The sequence below is a fragment of the Schistocerca piceifrons genome, chromosome 4, assembly GCF_021461385.2.
Source record: "Schistocerca piceifrons isolate TAMUIC-IGC-003096 chromosome 4, iqSchPice1.1, whole genome shotgun sequence".
NCBI lineage: Eukaryota > Metazoa > Arthropoda > Insecta > Orthoptera > Acrididae > Schistocerca > Schistocerca piceifrons.
In genome coordinates, this window is record NC_060141.1 from 711,206,277 (window position 1) to 711,229,870 (window position 23,594).

Here is a 23,594-nt window from a genome sequence, read left to right on the forward strand (position 1 = left end):
AGGATCAGAGTTGATTGAGGGATAAATGGAGGGAGAGAGGGTATCATCCGGGAGGGGGAGTTGACGGAAGCCACCTTGGGAAAGGAGATGAAGGGTGTAGAGATGGAGGGTAGGGGGGACACAACAGTGAAGGTGCAGCAGAGGGCGGGGCTTGGAGAGGAGAGGAGCAACCAGGGGGTGAGGGGGATCAAGGCGGCGGGAGATGTAGAGTATGCGGATATGTTCGAGGAATAGGAGCAGATGGGGGAAAGGAATGAGGTCGTAGAGGATCCGCGTGGGGGACGGGAGGCGTATACGGAAGGCGAGGCGGAATGCATGGCGCTCAAGGATCTGGAGGGACTTATAGAATTTGGGGGGGGGGGGCAGATATCTAGGTGGGACTGGCATAACAGAGGATGGGACGGATTAAGGATTTGTAGGTGTAGAGGATGGTAGAGGGTTTCAACCCCCATGTCCGGCCAGAGAGTATAACACCTTATGATGGGCATATAAGAGCCTGAAACTGCTCATGTTCTAAATAAATAGAACATTACAACTGAAGCGGTATTTTCAACGTCTATCAAATTTACATTACAATAATTTTAGATACGCTTTCTTCTGTTGTCAATTATCACAAAATAGTCACAATCTTCAAGAATCACCTAGCACAATCTCCATGCGAACTGTTGCTTTTGCACCATAAATGATTCCTACAGTGCGATAGAATATTCGTAGGAGTAGTGCAGTGTAAAATTAGATCTCTCTCTCTCTTGCAACAGCATCGGTACTTTGATGAAAAAGGCACTGGTACTTAAAAAAATAGTAATAATAAAATCGTGATTTCAGTCAGAAACCCTTGGTGCTCAAGGGGTTAAAAATTCGTAAATGTACATTTCAAGAAGAGACAAGAAACACAGTACTTCGCACATACATCCTGCGGAAAGACCATTGCAGACAATCAGAGAAATCGGCGCTCGTAAGAAGGCTAATTGCCAGACTTGTTCCCATGCGCTGTTTGTGTGTGGAATGCGAAAGATTGGAAATAATCCTCCACCACCTACCGTAAGGTGACGTGTAGGGTACAGATGTACATCACATCAGACAATATCGAAATCAGTCCTTTAAGGAGCCCATGACTCATTTCCTCCTCTACCATTGTATATCTGAACTAGTGGCCCATCCATAATGGCTTCGTTGTCACTGAGACATTAAAGTGTAATACTACACGTGTTGGTTGTGCATTGCACGCGTCGCAGATGGCAAACCAAACACCGAATTGCGAAGTGGCCTAATTATGTAAGTAAATACGGACGTGGGGAAAGCTTCGCTGTGAGGAGCAGAGGCTGGGAAGAAGCGTAGCGCCGTAAAATATGGCTCGAGAGGACTTGCGCTGCTGCTCGGGACCCACTTGCATCCCATGTATGCTGTTAGACCTAGGTTACATTACCGCAAGTCCCATCCTGTTTAAGAATGGGTTAGTAGAGACACTGTTAGCACGACTGATGATTTTGGATCAGTTTCTGCCAGTTAGGTCTAACAGATGAATGTTGTATACTGGTGCCTGCACTTCCGAATTTCCTACGTTATCGTAAATCTCGTCTCCAACGACGCTATTATTCTCCTCTAGCTTACAATGCTGGTAAGCTGCCATATGCATACTGATACATCCCATCAACCCTACTCATAGACACATTCGATATCCTCTCTCAACCAAGCTTCTCCCCCTTTGTTCCCCTCTTCTCTCCCTCTCCACTTCCCACCACCCCTATGAAATCTGCCCCGATGTTTATCCCTCCTATCAACTCTTCTCTCCCTAACCTAACGTATATCAGGGCTCCTCGTTTCCTGTCCATCTTTTCCTGTCATTTTTACAATATGACCTAGCCCACACTCCTGTCTCCTACTCCCTTTCTGTTTCTAACAATCCACCTCATCACTTATCCCGGCCTCCACAGTTACAACCCACCTCACCCTTACGAAATTCCTGACGTTCTCTCCTCCAAACAGCCTTTCCCAGGACAAGTCCTAACAGTCATATTTAGTTTTTAATACCATCAATGCAAATCATCTATGCAGCGATTTTGGAAAACATGTAAATTTTCGTCTTTTTAATTATGTTCGTTTCTGAAACTACCTGGCAGATTAAAACTGTGTGCCGGGCCGAGACTCGAACTGGGGACCTTTGCCTTTCGCGGGCAAGTGCTCTACCAACTGAGCTACCCAAGCACGACTCACGCCCCGTCCTTACAGATTTACTTTTGCCAGTATCTCGTCTCCTACCTTCCAAACTTTACAGAAGCTCTCCTGCGAACCTTGCAGAACTAGCACTCCTGAAAGAAAGGGTATTGCGGAGTCATGGCTTAGCCACAGCCTGAGGGATGTTTCCAGAATGAGATTTTCACTCTGCAGCGGAGTGTGCGCTGATGTGAAACTTCCTGGCAGATTAAAACTGTGTGCCGGACCGAGACTCGAACTCGGGACATTTGCCTTTTGCAGGTAAGTGCTCTACTGCCCTTGGTAGGAGACAAGGTACTGGCAGAAGTAAAGATGTGATGGCAGGTCGTGAGTCGTGCTTGGGTAGCTCAGATGATGCCGGCACGGTGGCTCAGCTTGTTCGGTCAGAGGGTTAGCTGCGCTCTATAACAAAAAAACTGAGTTCACCGATCAACAACGAACTAAAAAAAAAAGCGGGTGTCATACGACGTCCGCCCCCAGCAGATCTAACGAACGAAGCGAACAAAAAAAAAAAAAAAAAAGATGGTAGAGCACTTGCCTGTGGAAGGCAAAGGTCCGCAGTTCGAGTCTCGGTCCGGCACTAAGTTTTAATCTGCCAGATAGTTTCATATCGGGGCACACTCCACTACAGAGTGAAAATCTCTTTCATTTTCGTTTCTATTTTATATATTGGCTAAAGGAGATCCTTGTACAACTGACAGCCCCTCGCCGCCCCCTATCGACCTATTTGGGATGGAGAAGAAATAAAAACAACTGGTCCCTAGGATGAGATGCTCGTGAATTTCGACAGAACATTTGAACTATAAAACGTGGGGAAGCAGGATAGCTGCAGGCAGTGTGTGACCCCATGGTGCACTAATACCGTAGGCAACGCGAGAGGGAAATACAATGAGATGACGAAAGTAATGGGTTACCACCTAATATCGTGTTGGACCTCCATTTGCCCGTGTAGTACAGCAGCTCGACGTGGCATTGGAAGTCCCCTGCCATGCTGCCTCTACTGCCGCCCGTAATAGCGAAAGTGTTGCTGGTGCAGGATTTTGTGCACCAACTGGTATCTCGATTATGCGCCATAAATGTTAGATGGGATTCACGTTGGGCGACCTGGGTGACCAAATAATTCGCTCTAATTGCCCAGAATGTTCTTCAACTAATCACGAGCAATTGTGGCCCGGTGACAAGGCGCTGTGTCATTCACAAAAATTCCATCGTTGTTTGGGAACATGAAGTCCACGAATGGCTACAGATGGTCTCGAAGTAGCTGAACATAACAATTTCCAGTCGATAATCGGTTTAGTTGGACCAGAGGCTCCTGTCCATTCCATGTAAACACAGCACACACCAGTAAGGAGCCATCACTAGCTTGCACAATGCCTTCTTCACAACTTGGGTCCATGGCTTCGTGGGTTGTGCGTCACACTCGAACCCTATTATCAGGTCTTACGAGCTGAAATCGGGACTCATATGACCAGGCCACTGTTTGCCACTCGTCTAGGGTCCAACCGATACGGTCACGAGCCCATGAGAGACGGTGTAGGTAATGTCGCGCCGTCAGCAATGGCACTCGCGTCCATCTTCTGCTGACAGGGTCCATTAACGCCAAATTTCACCGCACTGTCCTAACAGATATGTTTGTTGTACGTCAGAAAGTGATTTCTGCGGTTATTTCACACAGTGTTGCTTCTCTCTTTCCCTGACAACTCTATGCTAACGCCGCTGCTCTTGGTCGTTAAGTAAAGGCTGTTGGACACACTCTTAACACCGTGAATCTCGGAATATTGAGTCCCAACTCTGCAAGACGGAGGCGAAGGTGGCCGCTGGGCTTCAAAAATCGAAGAGTTCTCGGTGCCCGCCTAAGATGAAATGTTCTTCCTGTCTGTCCAAGAAGAAAGCTGTCTCCGTTCGCTATTATAGAATTGTGCTAGCTCTCCCTGCGTCGGAATCTCTGTAGCCAATTACTGAAAAGACTGCGAGTTCCAACTAACGATAAGTTCCGAAATACGAGAGCTATTCGGAAAGTAAGATCCGATCGGGCGCGAAATGGAACCCACACTGAAAATTCGATAAAGCTTTGCACAGATGTGTTGGGCAGTGTCTCTAGTAAGCCCGTCGATCGCAATACTTCGCTCTTTTCAGTTCTGAGCGTAGAGAGCGCGTGAAGATGCCTAGGAAATAGTGTCTGTCGGAAAGTATGAGGGCCTGATGAGTGATGTCGCCTGACATCATGCAACCCACATAACACAAAAGTCATGCGTTTCTTTCTCATGTCAGTTCTCTGCCATACTCTGCAGAGGCAATGAAGACGTTCATGCAGCATTTCCGATGGGATGTGTTTGATCATGCTCAATACAGCTCGTAATTGGCTCCCCCTGAGTTTCATCTCTGCTCACATGAACCGCTGGCTATGAAAACAACATTTTGGCACAGACAACGAGCTGTAGACCAGTGTAGAGAATTGGCGGAAAGCACAGGCGGCTGCCTTTTATGACGAGGGTATTGGAAAGTTGGTGCAACGCTACGACATATGTCTAAGTCAGAGCGGCGACAATGTAGAGAAGTATCTGGAAGATGTAGCTAACTGTTGCAAATAGAAAATTTTTGACTTTCACTGCGGTTTCCATTTCGCCACCGATCAGACGTTACTTCCCGAAAAGCCCTCGTATGTTACTAAAATCTCTTCTCTTACGTATTTCGACTTCATTAACCAATGATGTTACCTGTCTCTAAAGTGGGGGCAGAAGTTAGGAGTTCTTTCCCCGGAAAGAGTTGATATTGCGTCCTGGCAAATGAAAGGGAAGGCAAGTACACACACGCCCCTCCTCGATCTACTAAATAATTTCCGCGAGGTTGCCAGTGATCGCTTTACGACTTCAATTAAAAACACCTGGCTTCTTGGCAGAAAGAATGACGACCGTAAAAAGACAGAACTGAAATTAAAGGGATTGGCAATCATTGTAATAACTCGTACTTGATTGCATATTCAAGTGCATTACTCATATTACGACTTTACCGCGGTCTCCTAATTGAAATACTTTGGTTACGTATCATATCGTCAAAGATTGCCACGTAACATTAGTAAATGAAGGTCCATCTCAATCAGCTTCCGACGAACACTGCGAAGGAAACTGCTTGCAACTGACATTTGGATTCCCTAAAGGCCGTTGTTCACACCGGTACCTAAAGCTGCACGTCCACAGTAGGCCAAAGGACACAGAGACTAGACAGTAGCCGACTGCAGGTGTTTAGCGTAATCCGACCAGTAGCGGCTTTGCATCTTTTCAAATGGCATAAGGTGTCGAGCGCACCGACAGTCCAATGAGACGTTGTCGGGGGAATTTTTCGTGCAAGCGTTGCAGAGTACTGTGCCATCAGGATTAAAAGGGTGGACCGGTTGATTAAGCTTGGGTCACATTTTACATGAAACATTTATTGAAACGTTTATTACATTTAACACTAACCCACTTCAACATTCCAAAGCCAACTTACATGGATTCACAGCTCAAAGAAATATGAATTTAAGAACAAGCCAAACTTACTTAAAAGACTTAAGCCTTCACTTATGTGAATCACTTAAGAAAAGAGTCTAGCAAATAGCCTCTCATCAAGACAGCTTTAGCCAAAATGTATTTCGATTCTTTAAACAGGTTTGCCAATAACAGCAGATTTAGGAAACACAATATCAGAAAAAAGAAAGGGTGACACATAACACAACGGTCAAAATTCTTATCTGAATAAAGAATTAATATCCTCGAGGAAAATATTCTTTAGCTAAGATAGGCCAGCAAGTGCGGCGTAATTGTAAAAGATTAAACCAGATAGTACACTCATACAACCATGACTACCAAAGGAAATTCTTGGTCATATGGTTCTCTTTCAGAAATTATCACGCAAAAATAGAGAAAGGAATTGCCTAGAAACTTTTACATCAGTCGTAAGGCAAACTATCTTCCAACACATCCAGATAACATTAGAATTACGTAATTATAGCGGCTGCAGTATATTCAGGATAATACGAGGCACAAAAAACATTAGCTGCTCTTGTTCACTGCGTGTTCTTCTTCCCACATGTGACAGGCATTTAGTACATCGATTCTTCCAAGTAATAAATATAAAGGGAATCCGACCTGCAACAGACCATAATTAAAATCCAGTAAAAGTGTTCTTAACATTAAGGCAGTTCTACACTTCTTCCTTTTACAACTGCTGGCCAGCGTAAATATCAGTACACATTCCAGTAATTGACAGTTAATTGCGTGAGTATAAATCAAATAGGGGTAATGCAGGAGTAGGTTTAATAATGAATAAAAAATAGGAGTGCGGGTACGCTACTACAAACGGCATAGTGAACGCATTATTGTGGGCAAGATAGACACGAAGCCCACACCCACTACACTAGTACAAGTTTGTATGCCAACTAGCTCTGCAGATGATGAAGAAGTAGATGAAATGTATGATGAGATAAAATAAATTATTCAGGTAGTGAAGGGATACGAAAATTTAATAGTCATGGGTGACTGGAATTCGACAGTAGGAAGAGAAGGAAACTTAGTAGGTGAATATGGATTGGGGCTAAGAAATGAAAGAGGAAGCCGCCTGGTAGAATTTTGCACAGAGCATAGCTAACACTTGGTTCAAGAATCATGAAAGAAGGTTGTTTACATGGAAGAACCCTGGAGGTACTAGAAGGTTTCAGATAGATTATACAATGTTAAGACAGAAATTTAGAAACCAGATTTTAAATTGTAAGACATTTCCAGGGGCAGATGTGGACTCTGATCACAATCTATTGGTTATGAACTGTAGATTAAAACTGAAGAAACTGCAAAAAAAGTGGGAATTTAAGGAGATGGGACCTGGATAAACTAAAAGAACCAGAGGTTGTAGAGAGCTTCAGGGAGAGCATAAGGGAACAATTGACAGGCATGGCGGAAAGAAATACAGTAGAAGAAGAATGGGTAGCTTTGAGGAATGAAATAGTGAAGGCAGCAGAGCATCAAGAAGGTAAAAAGACGAGGGCTAGTAGAAATCCTTGGGTAACAGAAGAGATACTGAATTTAATTGATGAAAGGAGGAAATACAAAAATGCAGTAAGTGAAGCAGGCAAAAATGAATACAAACGCTCAAAAATGAGATCGACAGGAAGTGCAAAATAGCTAAGCAGGGATGGCTAGAAGACAAATGTAAGGATGTAGAGGCTTATCTCACGAGGGGTAAAATAGATACTGCGTACAGGAAAATTAAAGAGATCTTTGGAGAAAAGAGAACCACTTGCATGAATATCAAGAGGTCAGATGGAAACCCAGTTCTAAGCAAAGAAGGGAAAGGTGGAAGGAGTATATAGAGGGTCTATAAAGGGGCGATGTTCTTGAGGACAATATTATGGGAATGGAAGAGGAGGTAGATGAAGATGACATGGGAGATATGATACTGCATGAAGAGTTTGACAGAGCACTGAAAGACCTAAGTCGAAACAAGGCCCCGGGAGTAGACAATATTCCATTAGAACTACTGATAGCCTTGGGAGAAACAGTCCTGACAAAACTCTGTCATCTGGTGAGCAAGATGTATGAGACAGGCGAAATTCCCTCAGTCTTCAAGAAGAATATAATAATTCCAATCCCAAAGAAAGCAGGTGTTGACAGATGTAAAATTACCGAACTATCAGTTTAATAAGTCACAGCTGCAAAATACTAACGCGAATTCTTTACAGACGAAAGGAAAAACTGGTAGACGCCGACCTCGGGGAAGATAAGTTTGGATTCCGTAGAAATGTTGGAACACGTGAGGCAATACTGACCCTACGACTTACCTTAGAAGAAAGATTAAGGAAAGGGAAACCTACGTTTCTAGCATTTGTAGACTTAGAGAAAACTTTTGACAATGTTGACTGGAATACTCTCTTTCAAATTCTGGAGGTGTTAGGGGTAAAATACAGGGAGCGAAAAGCTATTTACAATTTGTACAGAAACCAGATGGCAGTTATAAGAGTCGAGGGACAAGAAAGGGAAGCAGTGGTTGGGAAGGGAGTGAAACAGGGTTGTAGCCTCTCCCCGATGCTATTCAATCTATATATTGAGCAAGAAGTAAAGGAAATAAAAGAAAAGTTCGGAGTAGGTATTAAAATCCATGGAGAAGAAATAAAAACTTTGAGGTTCGCCGATGACATTGTAATTCTGTCAGAGACAGCAAAGGACTTGGAAGAGCAGTTGAACGGAATGGACAGTGTCTTGAAAGGAGGGTATAAGATGAACATCAACAAAAGCAAAACGAGGATAATGGAATGTAGTCGAATTAAGTCGGGTGATGCTGAGGGAATTATATTAGGAAATGAGACACTTAAAGTAGTAAAGGAGTTTTACTATTTGGGGAGGAAAATAACTGATGATGGTCGAAGTAGAGAGGATATAAAATGTAGACTGGCAATGGCAAGGAAAGTGTTTCTAAAGAAGAGAAATTCGCTAACATCGAGTATTGATTTAAGTGTCAGGAAGTCGTTTCTGAAAGTATTTGGATGGGGTGTAGTCATGTATGGAAGTAAAACATGCACGATAAATAGTTTAGACAAGAAGAGAATAGAAGCTTTAGAAATGTGGTGCTACAGAATAATGTTGAAGATTAGATGGGTAGATCACATAACTAATGAGGAGGTATTGAATAGAATTGGGGAGAAGAGGAGTTTGTGGCACAACTTGACTAGAAGAAGGGATCGGTTGGTAGGACATGTTCTGAGGCATTAAGAGATCACCAATTTGGTACTGGAGGGCAGCGTGGAGGGTAAAAATCGTAGAGGGAGACCAAGAGATGAATACACTAAGCAGATTCAGAAGGATGTATGTTGCAGTAGGTACTGGGAGATGAAGCTTGCACAGGATAGAGTAGCGTGGGGAGCTGCATCAAACCAGTCTCAGGACTGAAGACCACAACAACGAACAACATAACTCGGTTTCAGAAAATAGTAAGCACAAATATCAGCACCCGTAGAAACACTCTATGTGCTTCAGCACAGGAACACTGTCTCTCGGTGGACTCAAAATACAACTCACTGCCACCCAAGACGGAACTCAGCAAATACGACAGCGCCTTTTAGCACGAAGAGCAAGCGCAGCCCAGGCTCGCTACATACACCACAAATGCACTCTCCCATCTTACAGGCCCAGTGGTGTACAGACGTTATACAGTGTTTCAGAGCATACGTCCAACCAACTGCAGATATCGGATTGCAAGGAAAGCCGCCACAACTGCTTCCTCATTCAGCTCCGTATTGTCACTGCTCACTTCCTCCTTGCTGACCCACAGAGGAACATCCTTTCTGGCAGCGATCTCATAAATCGCAGACGGTAGAAGTACTGCCAACTTATATCATGCGTTGAAACAGTGCCAACCTTGGCACACCATGACATGGTCTCGAGTTTCGTGAATCTGAACCAAGGTGTTTATTTAAACACTCCTGGAGATCTAGTGTTGCCCTTTGTTCTACACGGACAATTACGTGCATGCTGAGGGCACTTCCGTCTTTCAAAATGACAACCTCCACATTCGAATGACTGCATGCAATCGTTCCTGGTTTGACGAATACACTGGCAGCCAATCGCAACTCGATTGGCCCACTGAATCACTCGATCTTCATCCCATAGGAAGCGTCTGTCAGTATGTGGAACAGCGGTTGACGTGTAGCATCAACATCCCACCCCCCATCCCATTTCAGTACTTCTACGGGATCCAGTCGTGAACGAGAGGCTCTAATTCAGGGTTGGTCAAGCATTCCACCCGGGGGTCATGCCCTGACACGAGTGCCATAGAGTTCAACCGGGTTGGCGGGTTTCCCCACAGCCACGCCTTGGTGTCTGAACGTGACGGGGAGAAAACTGCGAACGCACCGCATTTAAATGGCAATGCAGTCGCACTACGTTATTTTTCATGTTTTTCAACAGCACACATAAAACACAAAACAAATTTTCGGTATTATTTAATTATGTTTGGCGCACTGAAGACACATAATTTTTATCTCGTATAAACCGTCGGTATACGGATAGACGCAGACAATTTCACAATTTCCGCCCTCAGATTGCCATGAAATCGTGACTTATTTAGATTCATAATCGGAAAAACGTCTTTACACACATACGTTGATGGAAATAGTGTAGCACTTTTGCAATCTTATTACGGACACGTGGAAACTCTACCCGAACAAAGCAATGTAGACGTACCGGACCGTGTTAACGCTAAAGGGATTTGTGTCTAAAACGGGACTTAACTTGCAGATCAGTCACTTGTAACTGCACTTCTAGTGTTATTTCAACTGAAAAGGCAAACTTTCTCGAAAACATATGTAAGTTTCGCAGGGTCCTCAAAACTAGTAGGAAACTAAACCTGTAATTCTTTCAAGGCCACGATGAATTCTTCAAACCTCGCATTTTCTTTTACGCCATTGAGCTAAGGGAACTTGACTGACTTTTTCAGACTGTGCCACTTCTTCACATGCATGCCCAATTGATCAGAAGCAAGTTGTTTCTCTCCTTGCAGTGTCCTATTGTGGGTAGTGTGCCGTCACGTGTACTTAAAATGTGAGTTCTGCAGTTCATTCTGAATGTTTCTTTTTCCTTCATAAACTCAATAACAGCGAGTTTTAAGTCGAAAAATCGTCCCAGGCATGCTTCTTCACTTGACCAACTTACTTTTCATTAACATATGAAGTCTTCATACTCTTCGTTCAGGTCCATCGAAAACTGTAGCAACTGACAGCTGAATGATACTTTCGACTTCAGAAACTTTCTCTTCTAACGACCAATTTTTTTAAGCTCTCCATGCCTGTAAATTTAGCACAAAATGCTTCTTGATGTAGAGAACAATGAATCCCGTCTGTCGGTCATTGTAAATTTTGGCTCTTTCATTGCCAAACAAATCTTTAAGTTTTTTTTGGATGGTACTGTAATGTTTCGTAGCAAATCTGCACTACCCGTCCCTTATTCTAATGTATAATATATACTGAGAATTCTCATATCTCTCTCTCTCCACCGGCTTGGGTGGCCGAGCGGTTGTAGGCGCTACAGTCTGGAACCGCGCGAGCACTACGGTCGCAGGTTCGAATCCTGCCTCGGGCATGGATGTGTGTTTGCTGTCCTTAGGTTAGTTAGGTTTAAGTAGTTCTAAGTTCTAGGGGACTGATGACCTCAGATGTTAAGTCCCATAGTGCTCAGAGCCTTTTGAACCATATTCTCTCTCTCTCCTATCATTTCCATTCATTTATAAAGGCTTGTATCGATAGATCGCTAGCTGCCATTTTGTGCAGCCACTGGACTTGTGAACGTCCTCCACAGCACGAACAAATAGTGGAGGCTAAACGACGGTGACACCACGATTCTGCCGAACTCACGAGAGTTGTACCGACCGAAAAATGCCACACAGCAATACTGAATGAAATAGGACACAAAGGAACTACAGTTCCTGGTTACGAGTGGACATTGATTGAAATCAACGAGAAAAGTTGAGAATTTGTGAAGGGCTGGGATTCGAACCCAGGTCCGCTGCTTACTAGGCATATGCTCTGACCACTGAGCCAACCGGTCGCAGTAGTCACTGCAGTTTCACGGACTACCCTAGCATGCCTCCCGTCAGAACCAAATTCTCAGTTTGTCCGCACACTATAAATGTCGTGCCCCTTGCCCATTATCCTCAGTATCTAAAATGCTGTCTGAAACGTCGCGCTGCTCCGAGTACTTCCGAAAAGCCGGGACAGGCTGGGACTTGGCTCGCCTGTGGCCCACACACCCTCCATCCGTGAAGTTTGGCTCGCCGTGGTCGGCCTTGCTCTAACTGATGAATCAGACGCGCCAGCTGGATACGGAATCCAGCTAGATACGGAATTCTTGAAAAAACTCGTGGATTCACTCTCTCGCCGAACCGAGACGATTATCTAGGCTATTGTAGGGCTACATCGTTTTAACATGATGCCCCTTTGCGGGCAGTGGGGAGGGGCTTCTCTGTTATTTTTTGTCTAAATACTACCACCGAACTTAGACGAAGTGAAGAATGCAATTAAAAACTTCAAGAATAAAAAAGCAGTAGGAGAAGACGGCTGTTAATTAATAAAGGAAATCCGGATAAATGAACAAGTGCCTAAGGACTGGAGAATGGGGAACAGTCTGCGCACTACATAATAAAGGCGATAAGCAGAGTGCAGCAATTACTTCGGTATTACTCTCTTAGATACAACGTTTAAACTGTTTAGTAAGATTTTAGCCTATCGGCTAGAATACCTTGTGGAAATGATACACGGGGATCATCAGGCTGATTTTTAGAAGAAAAAGGTCCACAATAGACCAGATTTGTTTACTGCAACAAATGCTAGTGTGGTGTGCGTACTGTAAGACCTTCGGTACGCACACCATCAGATTATTTGACTTGTCGTTCTAACGAAGTAGGCGAATGTCAGCAATATGTCTCGTGGTCTTATCGTGGTGTGTTTATCTTCTGCCGTTAGGTCAGACGATAGAAATGCCACTTGCACGCTTAGAGTAGCAGATTGACGGTGACCAACTTTAATGAGAACTTGATTAAATTTCACACACACTTATTAAAATAATAACAATCATAAAACTTACTTAACTTGATTCTGGATGCTATTTACGATTGACAATCTGAAGTTCCTTTGCTCTTGGTACGTTAATCTTATTCTCACATATCTCTGATACTTGACAAAGTGTCTATACATTTCTCTTCATGGCTATGTACAGGAATATGATAATCTTATTAGGCGCAGACTGAAACTTGACTATAGACTAATGCAGACTGGTACAGACTGGTGCAGACTAATGCAGACTGACTAATCGGAGTTTTTTTTTTCCTTTATTGTGATTTCATGCCCCTGCCCCATATGGGCAGGGGAGGCCTGTCAGCAGCACAACCCGCCGCTCTGCAGCCGAGTGACATGATAACTAAAACAAGAATAAATTAATACATACATAAGGAGATTCTAATCGGAGGTCTGTACACTCGTTATAATACCTCGAGCGTTCACGTATCACTGCGTGAGTGTGATCCGCGAGGAGAAAAGGTTCTACGTTAGCAGCAATCTCATTGGCTGCGTTACATATTAATACGCGGATCGGCGGAAGCGGAATTTGGTCTGTCTCTAAGATAGCGCCATCTCGTAGTGCGGAGACGGACGAGCGCTGCGCCTGCGCTGTTGTGCTTAGCGGGGCGCGCTCTAGTGGGAAAGTTGTGTATGCGCTGACTACGCGGAACTATGTACACAACAGCTAGAGATATTTTATAAATAGAAGAAGCAAAGGATTTTAGAATCCCGCTAAAATGAGTAAGGCTGAGCCAAATGACCATGAAAGCAACAGTATGAAAGTTCAGAACGGAGCAAGAGTTGTCAGGAGAGTTGGATGTGGGGAGGGCGCTGCGGCGGGGAGATGTGCTCTCCCACTGCTCTTTAACTTAGCACTACAGAATGTAATCCGGCAAATACCAATAATTACTTCGGTATTACTCTCTTAGATACAACGTTTAAGCTGTTTAGTAAGATTTTAGCCTATCGGCTAGAATACCTTGTGGAAATGATACACGGGGATCATCAGGCTGGTTTTTAGGAGAAAAAGGTCCACAATAGACCAGATTTGTTTACTGCAACAAATGCTAGTTTGGTGTGCGTACTGTAAGACCTCGGAAGGCCCAGGTGGTGGTATACGCTGATCAAGTAACATTAACTGCAAGGAATATCAAAGCCTTGAAGGATGATTATGCTGCAATGGAAAAAGCTGCGCGGAAAATTAGAACTGGAAGTTAATATAGACAAAAGAAAATATATGACGATGGGAGATCCTGGTGGGGGTAGAGGAGAGACTTCAATAAAAATAAATGGGGAACAGTGCCAAAGAGTGGAAATGTTTAAATATCTAGGCTCGATGACAACAGATGGTAATAGTACAGCAGCAGAAATTCAAGAAAGGACAGTAAGTGGAAACCGATGTTATTATACCTTGCAGATTGTATTCAAGTCCAGAAATATTAGTGGGAGTCCAAAAATCCAAATATATTTGACTATATTGAGACCTATAGTAATTTATGGATTGGATGGCTGGGTGATGAGCACAAAGGAGGAAGGCTGGTTATTGAGATGGGTAACGAAGATTCTGAGAAAGATATTTGGGGCGGTGAGAGAGGAAGGAAGGTGAAGAATAAGGAAAAATACAGAATTACAGACGAATTTTACACAGATAAATATTACGAAATATAATAATAATGATAACAATATACAGAATTCCGTCTTCCAGCCACAAACTGGGAATTCCCGTCAGTTACGGGATGGTGGATTGTGAGCACATAGCTGGAGAACGATAGGAATTCATAAGCGTTCCATCAGGTTCAGGTCAGCAATTTTGGTGGTCAAGGCATCAAAGCACACCAAAAAGGTTCGAAGCTATAATCTATAAGGTGGTGATTGGATTAACTATTAGGTAATTGTGCAATTAGTAATAACATGTATTTTCATGTAAACTTATATTTATACTAGTGTCTTTTATTTCATACAGACAACGGCGTACACTTTCTTGTGGAACTATGTATGTAAAATGCAGGAAGATTTGCAAAGGTTTGATGATTGGTGTAAAAGAGCTACATAAGAGGTATTGATTTTAGAGGTGCACAGAAAATATACGTCCAAGTCAGAGGAAATCCACTCAAGAAAACCACTGAGTCAAAAATATCCAATCTCCGCAATACCTGTGAAATGTAGTATGGTAAAACGTCTCAAAGCGTATTTTACCACCAGAAATCCGGAGTACGTCGTACAAGGTTGTCAACAGGACGATACCGACAAATGAAAAACTAACAGGCACACATCTGGTCAGGACAGACGCCTGTGACAGGTGCAGTGAACCAGACACTCTGCAGCACACACTGTACAGCACAGTATTCTGTGCTGAACAGTTGCAGGCCTTCGGAAAACCAGTAAGCTAACACATAGCCTGATAAACAGAAACACGCCGAACTACACTCCTGGAAATGGAAAAAAGAACACATTGACACCGGTGTGTCAGACCCACCATACTTGCTCCGGACACTGCGAGAGGGCTGTACAAGCAATGATCACACGCACGGCACAGCGGACACACCAGGAACCGCGGTGTTGGCCGTCGAATGGCGCTAGCTGCGCAGCATTTGTGCACCGCCGCCGTCAGTGTCAGCCAGTTTGCCGTGGCATACGGAGCTCCATCGCAGTCTTTAACACTGGTAGCATGCCGCGACAGCGTGGACGTGAACCGTATGTGCAGTTGACGGACTTTGAGCGAGGGCGTATAGTGGGCATGCGGGAGGCCGGGTGGACGTACCGCCGAATTGCTCAACACGTGGGGCGTGAGGTCTCCACAGTACATCGATGTTGTCGCCAGTGGTCGGCGGAAGGTGCACGTGCCCGTCGACCTGGGACCGGACCGCAGCGACGCACGGATGCACGCCAAGACCGTAGGATCCTACGCAGTGCCGTAGGGGACCGCACCGCCACTTCCCAGCAAATTAGGGACGCTGTTGCTCCTGGGGTATCGGCGAGGACCATTCGCAACCGTCTCCATGAAGCTGGGCTACGGTCCCGCACACCGTTAGGCCGTCTTCCGCTCACGCCCCAACATCGTGCAGCCCGCCTCCAGTGGTGTCGCGACAGGCGTGAATGGAGGGACGAATGGAGACGTGTCGTCTTCAGCGATGAGAGTCGCTTCTGCCTGGGTGACAATGATGGTCGTATGCGTGTTTGGCGCCGTGCAGGTGATCGCCACAATCAGGACTGCATACGACCGAGGCACACAGGTCCAACACCCGGCATCATGGTGTGGGGAGCGATCTCCTACACTGGCCGTACACCACTGGTGATCGTCGAGGGGACACTGAATAGTGCACGGTACATCCAAACCGTCATCGAACCCATCGTTCTACCATTCCTAGACCGGCAAGGGAACTTGCTGTTCCAACAGGACAATGCACGTCCGCATGTATCCCGTGCCACCCAACGTGCTCTAGAAGGTGTAAGTCAACTACCCTGGCCAGCAAGATCTCCGGATCTGTCCCCCATTGAGCATGATTGGGACTGGATGAAGCGTCGTCTCACGCGGTCTGCACGTCCAGCACGAACGCTGGTCCAACTGAGGCGCCAAGTGGAAATGGCATGGCAAGCCGTTCCACAGGACTACATCCAGCATCTCTACGATCGTCTCCATGGGAGAATAGCAGCCTGCATTGCTGCGAAAGGTGGATATACACTGTACTAGTGCCGACATTGTGCATGCTCTGTTGCCTGTGTCTATGTGCCTGTGGTTCTGTCAGTGTGATCATGTGATGTATCTGACCCCAGGAATGTGTCAATAAAGTTTCCCCTTCCTGGGACAATGAATTCACGGTGTTCTTATTTCAATTTCCAGGAGTGTACATTAAGAGGATAAGAAACTGGTACACCTGCCTAATATCATGTAGGGTCCTCGAGAGTAGGCAGAACAGCCGCATCACGACGTTTCATGGACTCGACACATGTATGAAGTAGTGCTGGAAGGAACTGACACCATGAATCATGCAGGGCTGTCCATAAATCAGTAAAAGTACGAGGAGGTGGAGATCTCTTATGAACAGCACATTACAAGGCATCCCAGATATGCTCAATAATGATCACGTCTGGGGAGTCTGGTGGGCAGCGGAAGTGAGCCAGTATGCAGCAGTTCTGGACGTTTGGGGTGTGGTATTGTCCTGCTGGAATTATCCAAGTCCGTCGGAATGCACAATGGACATGAATGGATGCAGGTGACGTGTCACCTATCAGATCATATCTAGACGAGTCAAGGGTCCCACATCACTCCAACTGCACACGCCCCACATCATTACAGAGCCTCTACCAGCTTGAACAGTCCACTGCTGACATAGAGGGCGCATGGATTCATGAGGTTGTCTCCAGACCCGTACACGTCCATCCGCTCGATACAATTTGAAACGAGACTCCTCAGACCAGACAACATGTTAAAAGTCATCAACTGTCCAATGTGGGTGCTAATGGGTCCAGGAGAGGCGTAAAGCTTTGTGTCATAAATGGTGCACGAGTGGGCCTACGGCTCCGAAAGCCCATATCGATGATGCTTCGTTGAATGCTTCGCTTCTTGATGGCCCAGCATTGAAATCTGCAGCAATTTGCGGAAGGGTTGCACTTCTGTCACGTTGAACGATTCTCTTCAGTCGTCGTTGGTCCCGTTCTTGCAGGATATTTTTCCGGCCGCAGCGATGTCGGAGACTTGATGTTATTGGACTCCTGACATTCACGGTACAGTCGTGAAATTGTCATACGGGAAAATCCCCACTTCATCGCTACCACGGAGATGCTGTGTCCCATCGCTCGTGCGTCGACTGTAACACCACGTTCCAACTCACAAAATTTTGATAACCTGCCACTGTAGCAGTAGTAAGCGATCTAACAAGAGATAAAGTTAGTGAACTGCTTATAGATGTTGAATATGAAATTATTGGTATATCGGAGCACCACTTAAACAATTTGACAGTTCAAAGGCTTCCTTTACCAGGATAAAGATTAGCTGGCTGTTTCTCAAGGAGTTTTTTGAAGGGTGGCGGAGTGGCCATGTACGTAAAAAAACAATATTCCATTTGAGTCCATACACGTATCACGGCTCTGCACTGAACAGATATTTGAATATAGTACAGAGGCAGTTGAATTTAATGAAACTAAACTTCTAAGTTTGTTGTTTATAGGTCCCCTAACTCTGACTTCAGATCATTTATGCTCAAGCTATAGAGGGTTCTTGGTTCACTTTATGGGAAGTACAAGAAATTAGTTATATGTAGTGACTTCAATATTAATTTTGTATATGATTGTGCAAGAAAAAGGATGTTGGTTGATCTCCTAAATTCATATGATCTGATGCGGACGTGTTTTTTCCAGCTAGGGTGCAGGCAAACAGTAGCACAGCCATAGACAGTATTTTTAATCATTCTCCATAATTAGATGGGCATTCTGTTAGTAAAAGAGTGAATGGCGTTTCAGACCATGATGCACAAATTTTAACACTAAAAGGCTTTTGTACTCAAACAAATGTCACATATAATTTCAAACTATGTAGAAAAGTTAATCCAACGGCAATAGAGAGATTTTTAAAACTCATCAAGAAACTACAGTGGCACGATGTTTATAGTACCGATAACATAGCTGTCAAATATAATGCTTTCCTTAAGACATTTCTGATGCTCCTTGAGAGTTGCTTTCCATTAGAGCGTTCTAAATGAGTACTAGCAGTAAAAGGAAGCCTGGGCGGCTGACTAGTGGGATAAGGATATCATGTAGAACAAAGCGGGAATTATATCAAAATGTTAGAAGTAGTCACGATCAAGCTACAGCTGCCCAGTACAAACCGTATTGTAAGGTGCTTAAAAATGTTATTAGGAAGGCAAAGACTATGTGGTGCGCCAATAGAATAGCTTATTCACAGGGTAAAATTAAAACGATATGGTCAGTTGTGAAGGAAGTGTCTGGTCAGCAGTACTTTCTAAAAACACGCGTAATACTGTAGATAAACTGAATTCTGAACTCTTTTATATACGAAACTATCAAACGACATTTCAGTCCTTCGACACAGTTTTGAATCAATTAAGTTTTAATACCGTCTCTGTTCTGTTACATCTGGCCTAATACAAAAATCCGAATGAAAATGGTCTGCTGAAGCTGCTCGATGTTCTTTCGGACACTAGCGGGTGAAGATGCCCAGAAGACGTGCCCGGAAATCAGGAAAAATCATGACATCATGTTGCACTGGCAGACCCACAGCACCCGCTTAGATAAGGAAAATTTGTCTCCATGTAAGCCTTCAGAAACATATATGTAGTTTAAACATATTATTTTCTTTTTTGCTTAAAATATTTGTTATGAAACCTTATAATATCTAGATTCTAGATGTGTAAGTGGTAAGTTCCTATCAGTAACCATGATTTGGTGAAAACTGAATTGCTCTTTGAGTGGCCGTTTTATATCCCCCGGTCCGAAGAGTCGCCCTACAATGTCAATATTGGCTCTTAAGCAAAAAAGTTCGATGACCACGGCTCTATTCGGCGTCGGCCTCCCAGTAACACTTAGCAGAAAATTTTTTTTTGTGTCAAAGCGTTTCCAATTTACAATGTTTAATTAACTATGGAACTCCATAAGAAAATAATAAAAGTTCATTAGAATATCTAGAATGTATATAACTTCAATATTCTGCGCTTGGATTGGGCAAAGAGATTGTTTACTGTTAGACTATACTATTGGCGATAAATAACAGGAGACAGTGACATCCATAAAATATCCAGTAGTTACTGTCCGGGACAACCAGAAGTGGAATGACGCTGTAGGAAAAGCAGATGGCGCTACAGCATCCATTGGAATAATCTCAAGGAAAATAAATTCCAAATTGCAGTGTACTTTGAAGTAACGTTATGTCCTCCTGTAACTGATTGTGTAAGTCTATTCAAAGGTCGAAAGAAGGAAACGACTACCACATCTGATAACTAAAAGCCTAATTAAGCAGTACGTTGTTCAAATCAACCTTTGTGTTGAGGAGAACTTCACCTTTGCACTGAGGTGACGAAAGTCACGGAATACCTTGTAATATACTGTCAGACTTTCTTTTGCCTGGCGTTGTGCAGAATCTCGACGTGGCATGGTCTGAACTCGCGATTGGATGTCCCCAGCAGAAATACGGAGCCATGCTGTCTCTGTATCCGTTCATAATTGCGAAAGTGTTGCCGGGGCAGTATTTTGTGGACGGACTGACCTCTGCTTTATGTCTCACAAATGTTGGATAGGATTCATGTCGGCCGATCTGGGTGGCCAAATCATTCGCTCGAATTGTCCAGGATGTTCTTCAAACCAATCGCGAAAAACTGCGGCCCGATGACATGATATCGTTATTTAGGAATATGAAGTCCATAATTGTTGCAAATAGTTTCCAAGTAGTCGAACATAACCATTTCCAGTCAATTGTCAGTTCATTTGGACCAGAGCGGAGGGCCCAGCCAATGTCATGCAAGCCGGCAGCTGTGGCCGAGCGGTTCTAGGCGCTTCAGTCCGGAACCGCGCGGCTGCTACGGTCGTAGGTTCGAATGCTGCCTCGGGCATGGTTATGTGTGATGTCCTTAGGTTTAAGTCGTTCTAAGTCTAGGGGACTGAAGATCTCACATGTTAAGTCCCATAATGCCTAGAGCCATTTGAACCATGTCATGTAAACACAGCCCAGTTTTGATCACAAAATATTGCTCCAGAAGTTGGACCATTATGGTATATGGAGAGTAGGTCACAGTTGGTTGGCCTCTTACCTTAACAAAAGACAGCAAAGGTCATTGTTCACAGTGTTGAGAAGGGCTATGATGTAGGGTCGGAGTGGGGATCAGTGGGGATCAGTGCTGGGGCCATTCCTGATCCTTCTTTATATAAATGATATGCCCTCTAGTATTACGAGTAACTCTGAAATATTTCCGTTTGCTGCTGACACTAGCCTGGTAGTAAAGAACGTTGTGTGCAACATTAGCTCTGTTTCAGATAGTGCAGTTCATGACATAAGTTCAAGGTTTGTAAAAAACAAATTAACGCTAAATCACAGTAAGACTCAGTTTTTGCTGTTTCTAACACATAATTCAACAAAGCGGACGTTTTAATTTCACAAAACTGGCGTATGATTAGTGAAACTGAACAGTTCCAATTTTTAGGTCTTCAGATAGACAGTAAAATGTTGTGGAAATCCCACGTTCAGGTTCTTGCTCAACGATTTACTGCTGCCATTTTTACTATTCGTACGGTATCTGCAATAAGTGATAGTTCGACAGGAAAAGTAGTCCACTTTGCTTATTTTCATTCATGACGTATGGTATATTTTGGCGTAACTCTTCTCATTCTCAAAGGATGTCTTTGACTCAGAAACGGGCGGTTCAGGCAATAAGTGGTGTAATTACGCCAACCCCTTGTCGACCCCTGTTCATTAACCTGGGTATTCTGACATTGGCCTCTCAAGACATATATGCTTTACTATCGTTTCTTGTTAACAGTATCACCTTATTCCCACGACTTAGCAGCTTTCACTCGGTTAATACTAGGCAGAAATCCAATTTGAATTTCGAGCGTACTTCCTTGACTCCTGTGCAGAAGGGTGTGCATTATACTGCTACATCCATTTTCAGTAACTTACCACAAGAATTCGAAAATCTTAGCAGTAACTCACGGACTTTCAAATCGTAACTGAAGAATTTCCTCATGGATGACTCCTTCTGTACTGCCGAGGAGTTCCTTGAAAAATTAAGCTGAATCGTGTGTTATATTGTTGGTTGCGTTTACGTAAACTTATGGCTTGTCTTTTTTTGGGTTCATAAACGCTTTATTTTATCTGTTATTACTTTTATGTTGTAATTTCATGTACTGACACGTTCCATGACCTTGGAGATTCTTTCCTCAGTTTGGTCCTACGTAAGTAGATGTGCAAAAACAAAAAAAACAAAAAAAACATTACAGAGCCACCACTAGCTTGCATATGCCTTGTTGACTGGCTGCGCCACACTCGAGCGCTACCATCAGCTCTTATCAACTGAAATCGCATCTCATCTGACCAGCCACGGTTTTCCATTCGCCTAGGATCCAATTGATATGGTCAGGAGCACAGGAGAGGCGCTGCATGCGATGTCGTGGTGTTAGCAAAGGCACAAAGGCACTCGCCTCGGTCGCCTGCTGCCATTAACAATCAACGCCGAATTTCGCCGCACTGTCGTAACGGATAAGTTCGTCTCATGTCCGACATTGCTTTCTGCGGTTATTTCACGGAGAGGTTTTTGCCTGTTAGCTGTGACAATTCAGCAAACGCTGCTGTTCTCGGTTGTTAAGTGAAGGCCGTCGGCCACTGCGTTGTTTGTGGTGAGAGGTAATGTCTGAAATGTGGTATTCTCGACACACTCTTGACACTGTGGCTTTCGGAATATTGAATTCCCTAACGATTTCCGAAATGAAATGACCCTTGCGTCTAGCTCCAGCTACCATTCCGTGTTCAAAATCTCTTAATTCCCGTCGTGCGGCGATAACCACGTCGGAAACCTATACACATAAACTAACTGAGGAGAAATGACTGCTCCGCCAATGCTCTGCCCTTTTATACCTGGTGTATGTGATATTACCGGCGTCTGATATATGTGCATATCGCTATCCCGTGACTTTTGTCACCTCGGTGATATAACTTATGCAAATATTTTTACTTTTGTTGCAGTCTGGTGAGGTACCTGAACATTGTGATGAGTCCTATGGCGATGATGCAGTTGGCGGTGGGCGCTATCAACACCTGCATGGTGCTGTTTCCGGCCACATATGTAAGTTCGCACACACTTACCATACGTATTTGATCTTAACGCGTCTCACAGAGATGCTTCTAGGAGTTTCAGCAGGCTGCAGCTAGGTTGACAGGAAATACGGTATACATCAGGCACTCCGAGAAATTGTCTGTCTCTGATGAGGCGTCTCAGATCCTGGATCTTTGGAACAACGCGCACCTTAGTGACTGTCTAGTCATCCCGAGAACGCGCCCTGCGTTGTAAGTCTTCAAGCCGCAGTTCGGAAAAATTCGGCTGGCTTGGACTCTTAACAAAACGACCTGCGCCGAAAACACATGAAGGCGTATGCAATTTCTAGAAAATGTTATTTTCCTTTGAACATAGCTTCGATATTAAGACTTCTTGGTGTACTGACGAAAAAAACACAATACTAAAAAATAATTAATGTAGAGTAATGAAATTTCGGGAATAAATTTATCAAGGTAACACATTTAAATGATTAACTTTGCGAGATCCCAGGTTAATGTAAGCGTGAGATAAGCAATTGCAAATGTGAAATGCCGTACATTAATAACCGCTGTAACTGTCAGGAAGTTGAATGCAATCATGCAGACGTCAATGCATTGTGTTGTACGGGAGCCGGATGTCAGTTAATTGGATGGAATTCGATGTCTGTTGCACTTGGTCGGTCAATACAGAAACGGTTAATCATGTTCGTGGATGACGCTGGAGATGTCATCCGATGATGTCCCAGATTTGGTGACTGAACAGGCCAAGGCAACATGTTGACACTCTGTAGAGCATGTACGGCTACAACAGCGGTATATGGGCGAGAGTTATCCTGTTGGAAAACACTCTCTGGAATGCTGTTCATGAATGGCGGCACAAGAGATCGAATCACCGGACTGACGTACAACTGTACAATTAGTGTGCTTGGGGTAGCCACGAGAGTGCCCCTGTTTCATACGAAATCGCATCCCAGACCCTAACTCCAGGTGTAGGTCCAGTGTTTCTGACATGCAGACAGGTTGGTTGCAAGCCATCAACTGGCCTGCTTC

At 44.2% G+C, this 23,594-nt stretch overlaps 1 protein-coding gene across 1 annotated transcript in view; it reads left to right on the forward strand.

Moving 5' to 3' along the window:
* The window catches only part of LOC124796125 (odorant receptor Or2-like), a 74,464-nt gene that overhangs the window by 21,470 nt on the left and 29,400 nt on the right, over nucleotides 1-23,594 (forward strand). The window contains exon 2 of the mRNA XM_047260216.1: nucleotides 22,476-22,575. Coding sequence (XP_047116172.1) covers nucleotides 22,476-22,575 — 100 coding nt within the window. The remainder of the gene's footprint in view (nucleotides 1-22,475; nucleotides 22,576-23,594) is intronic.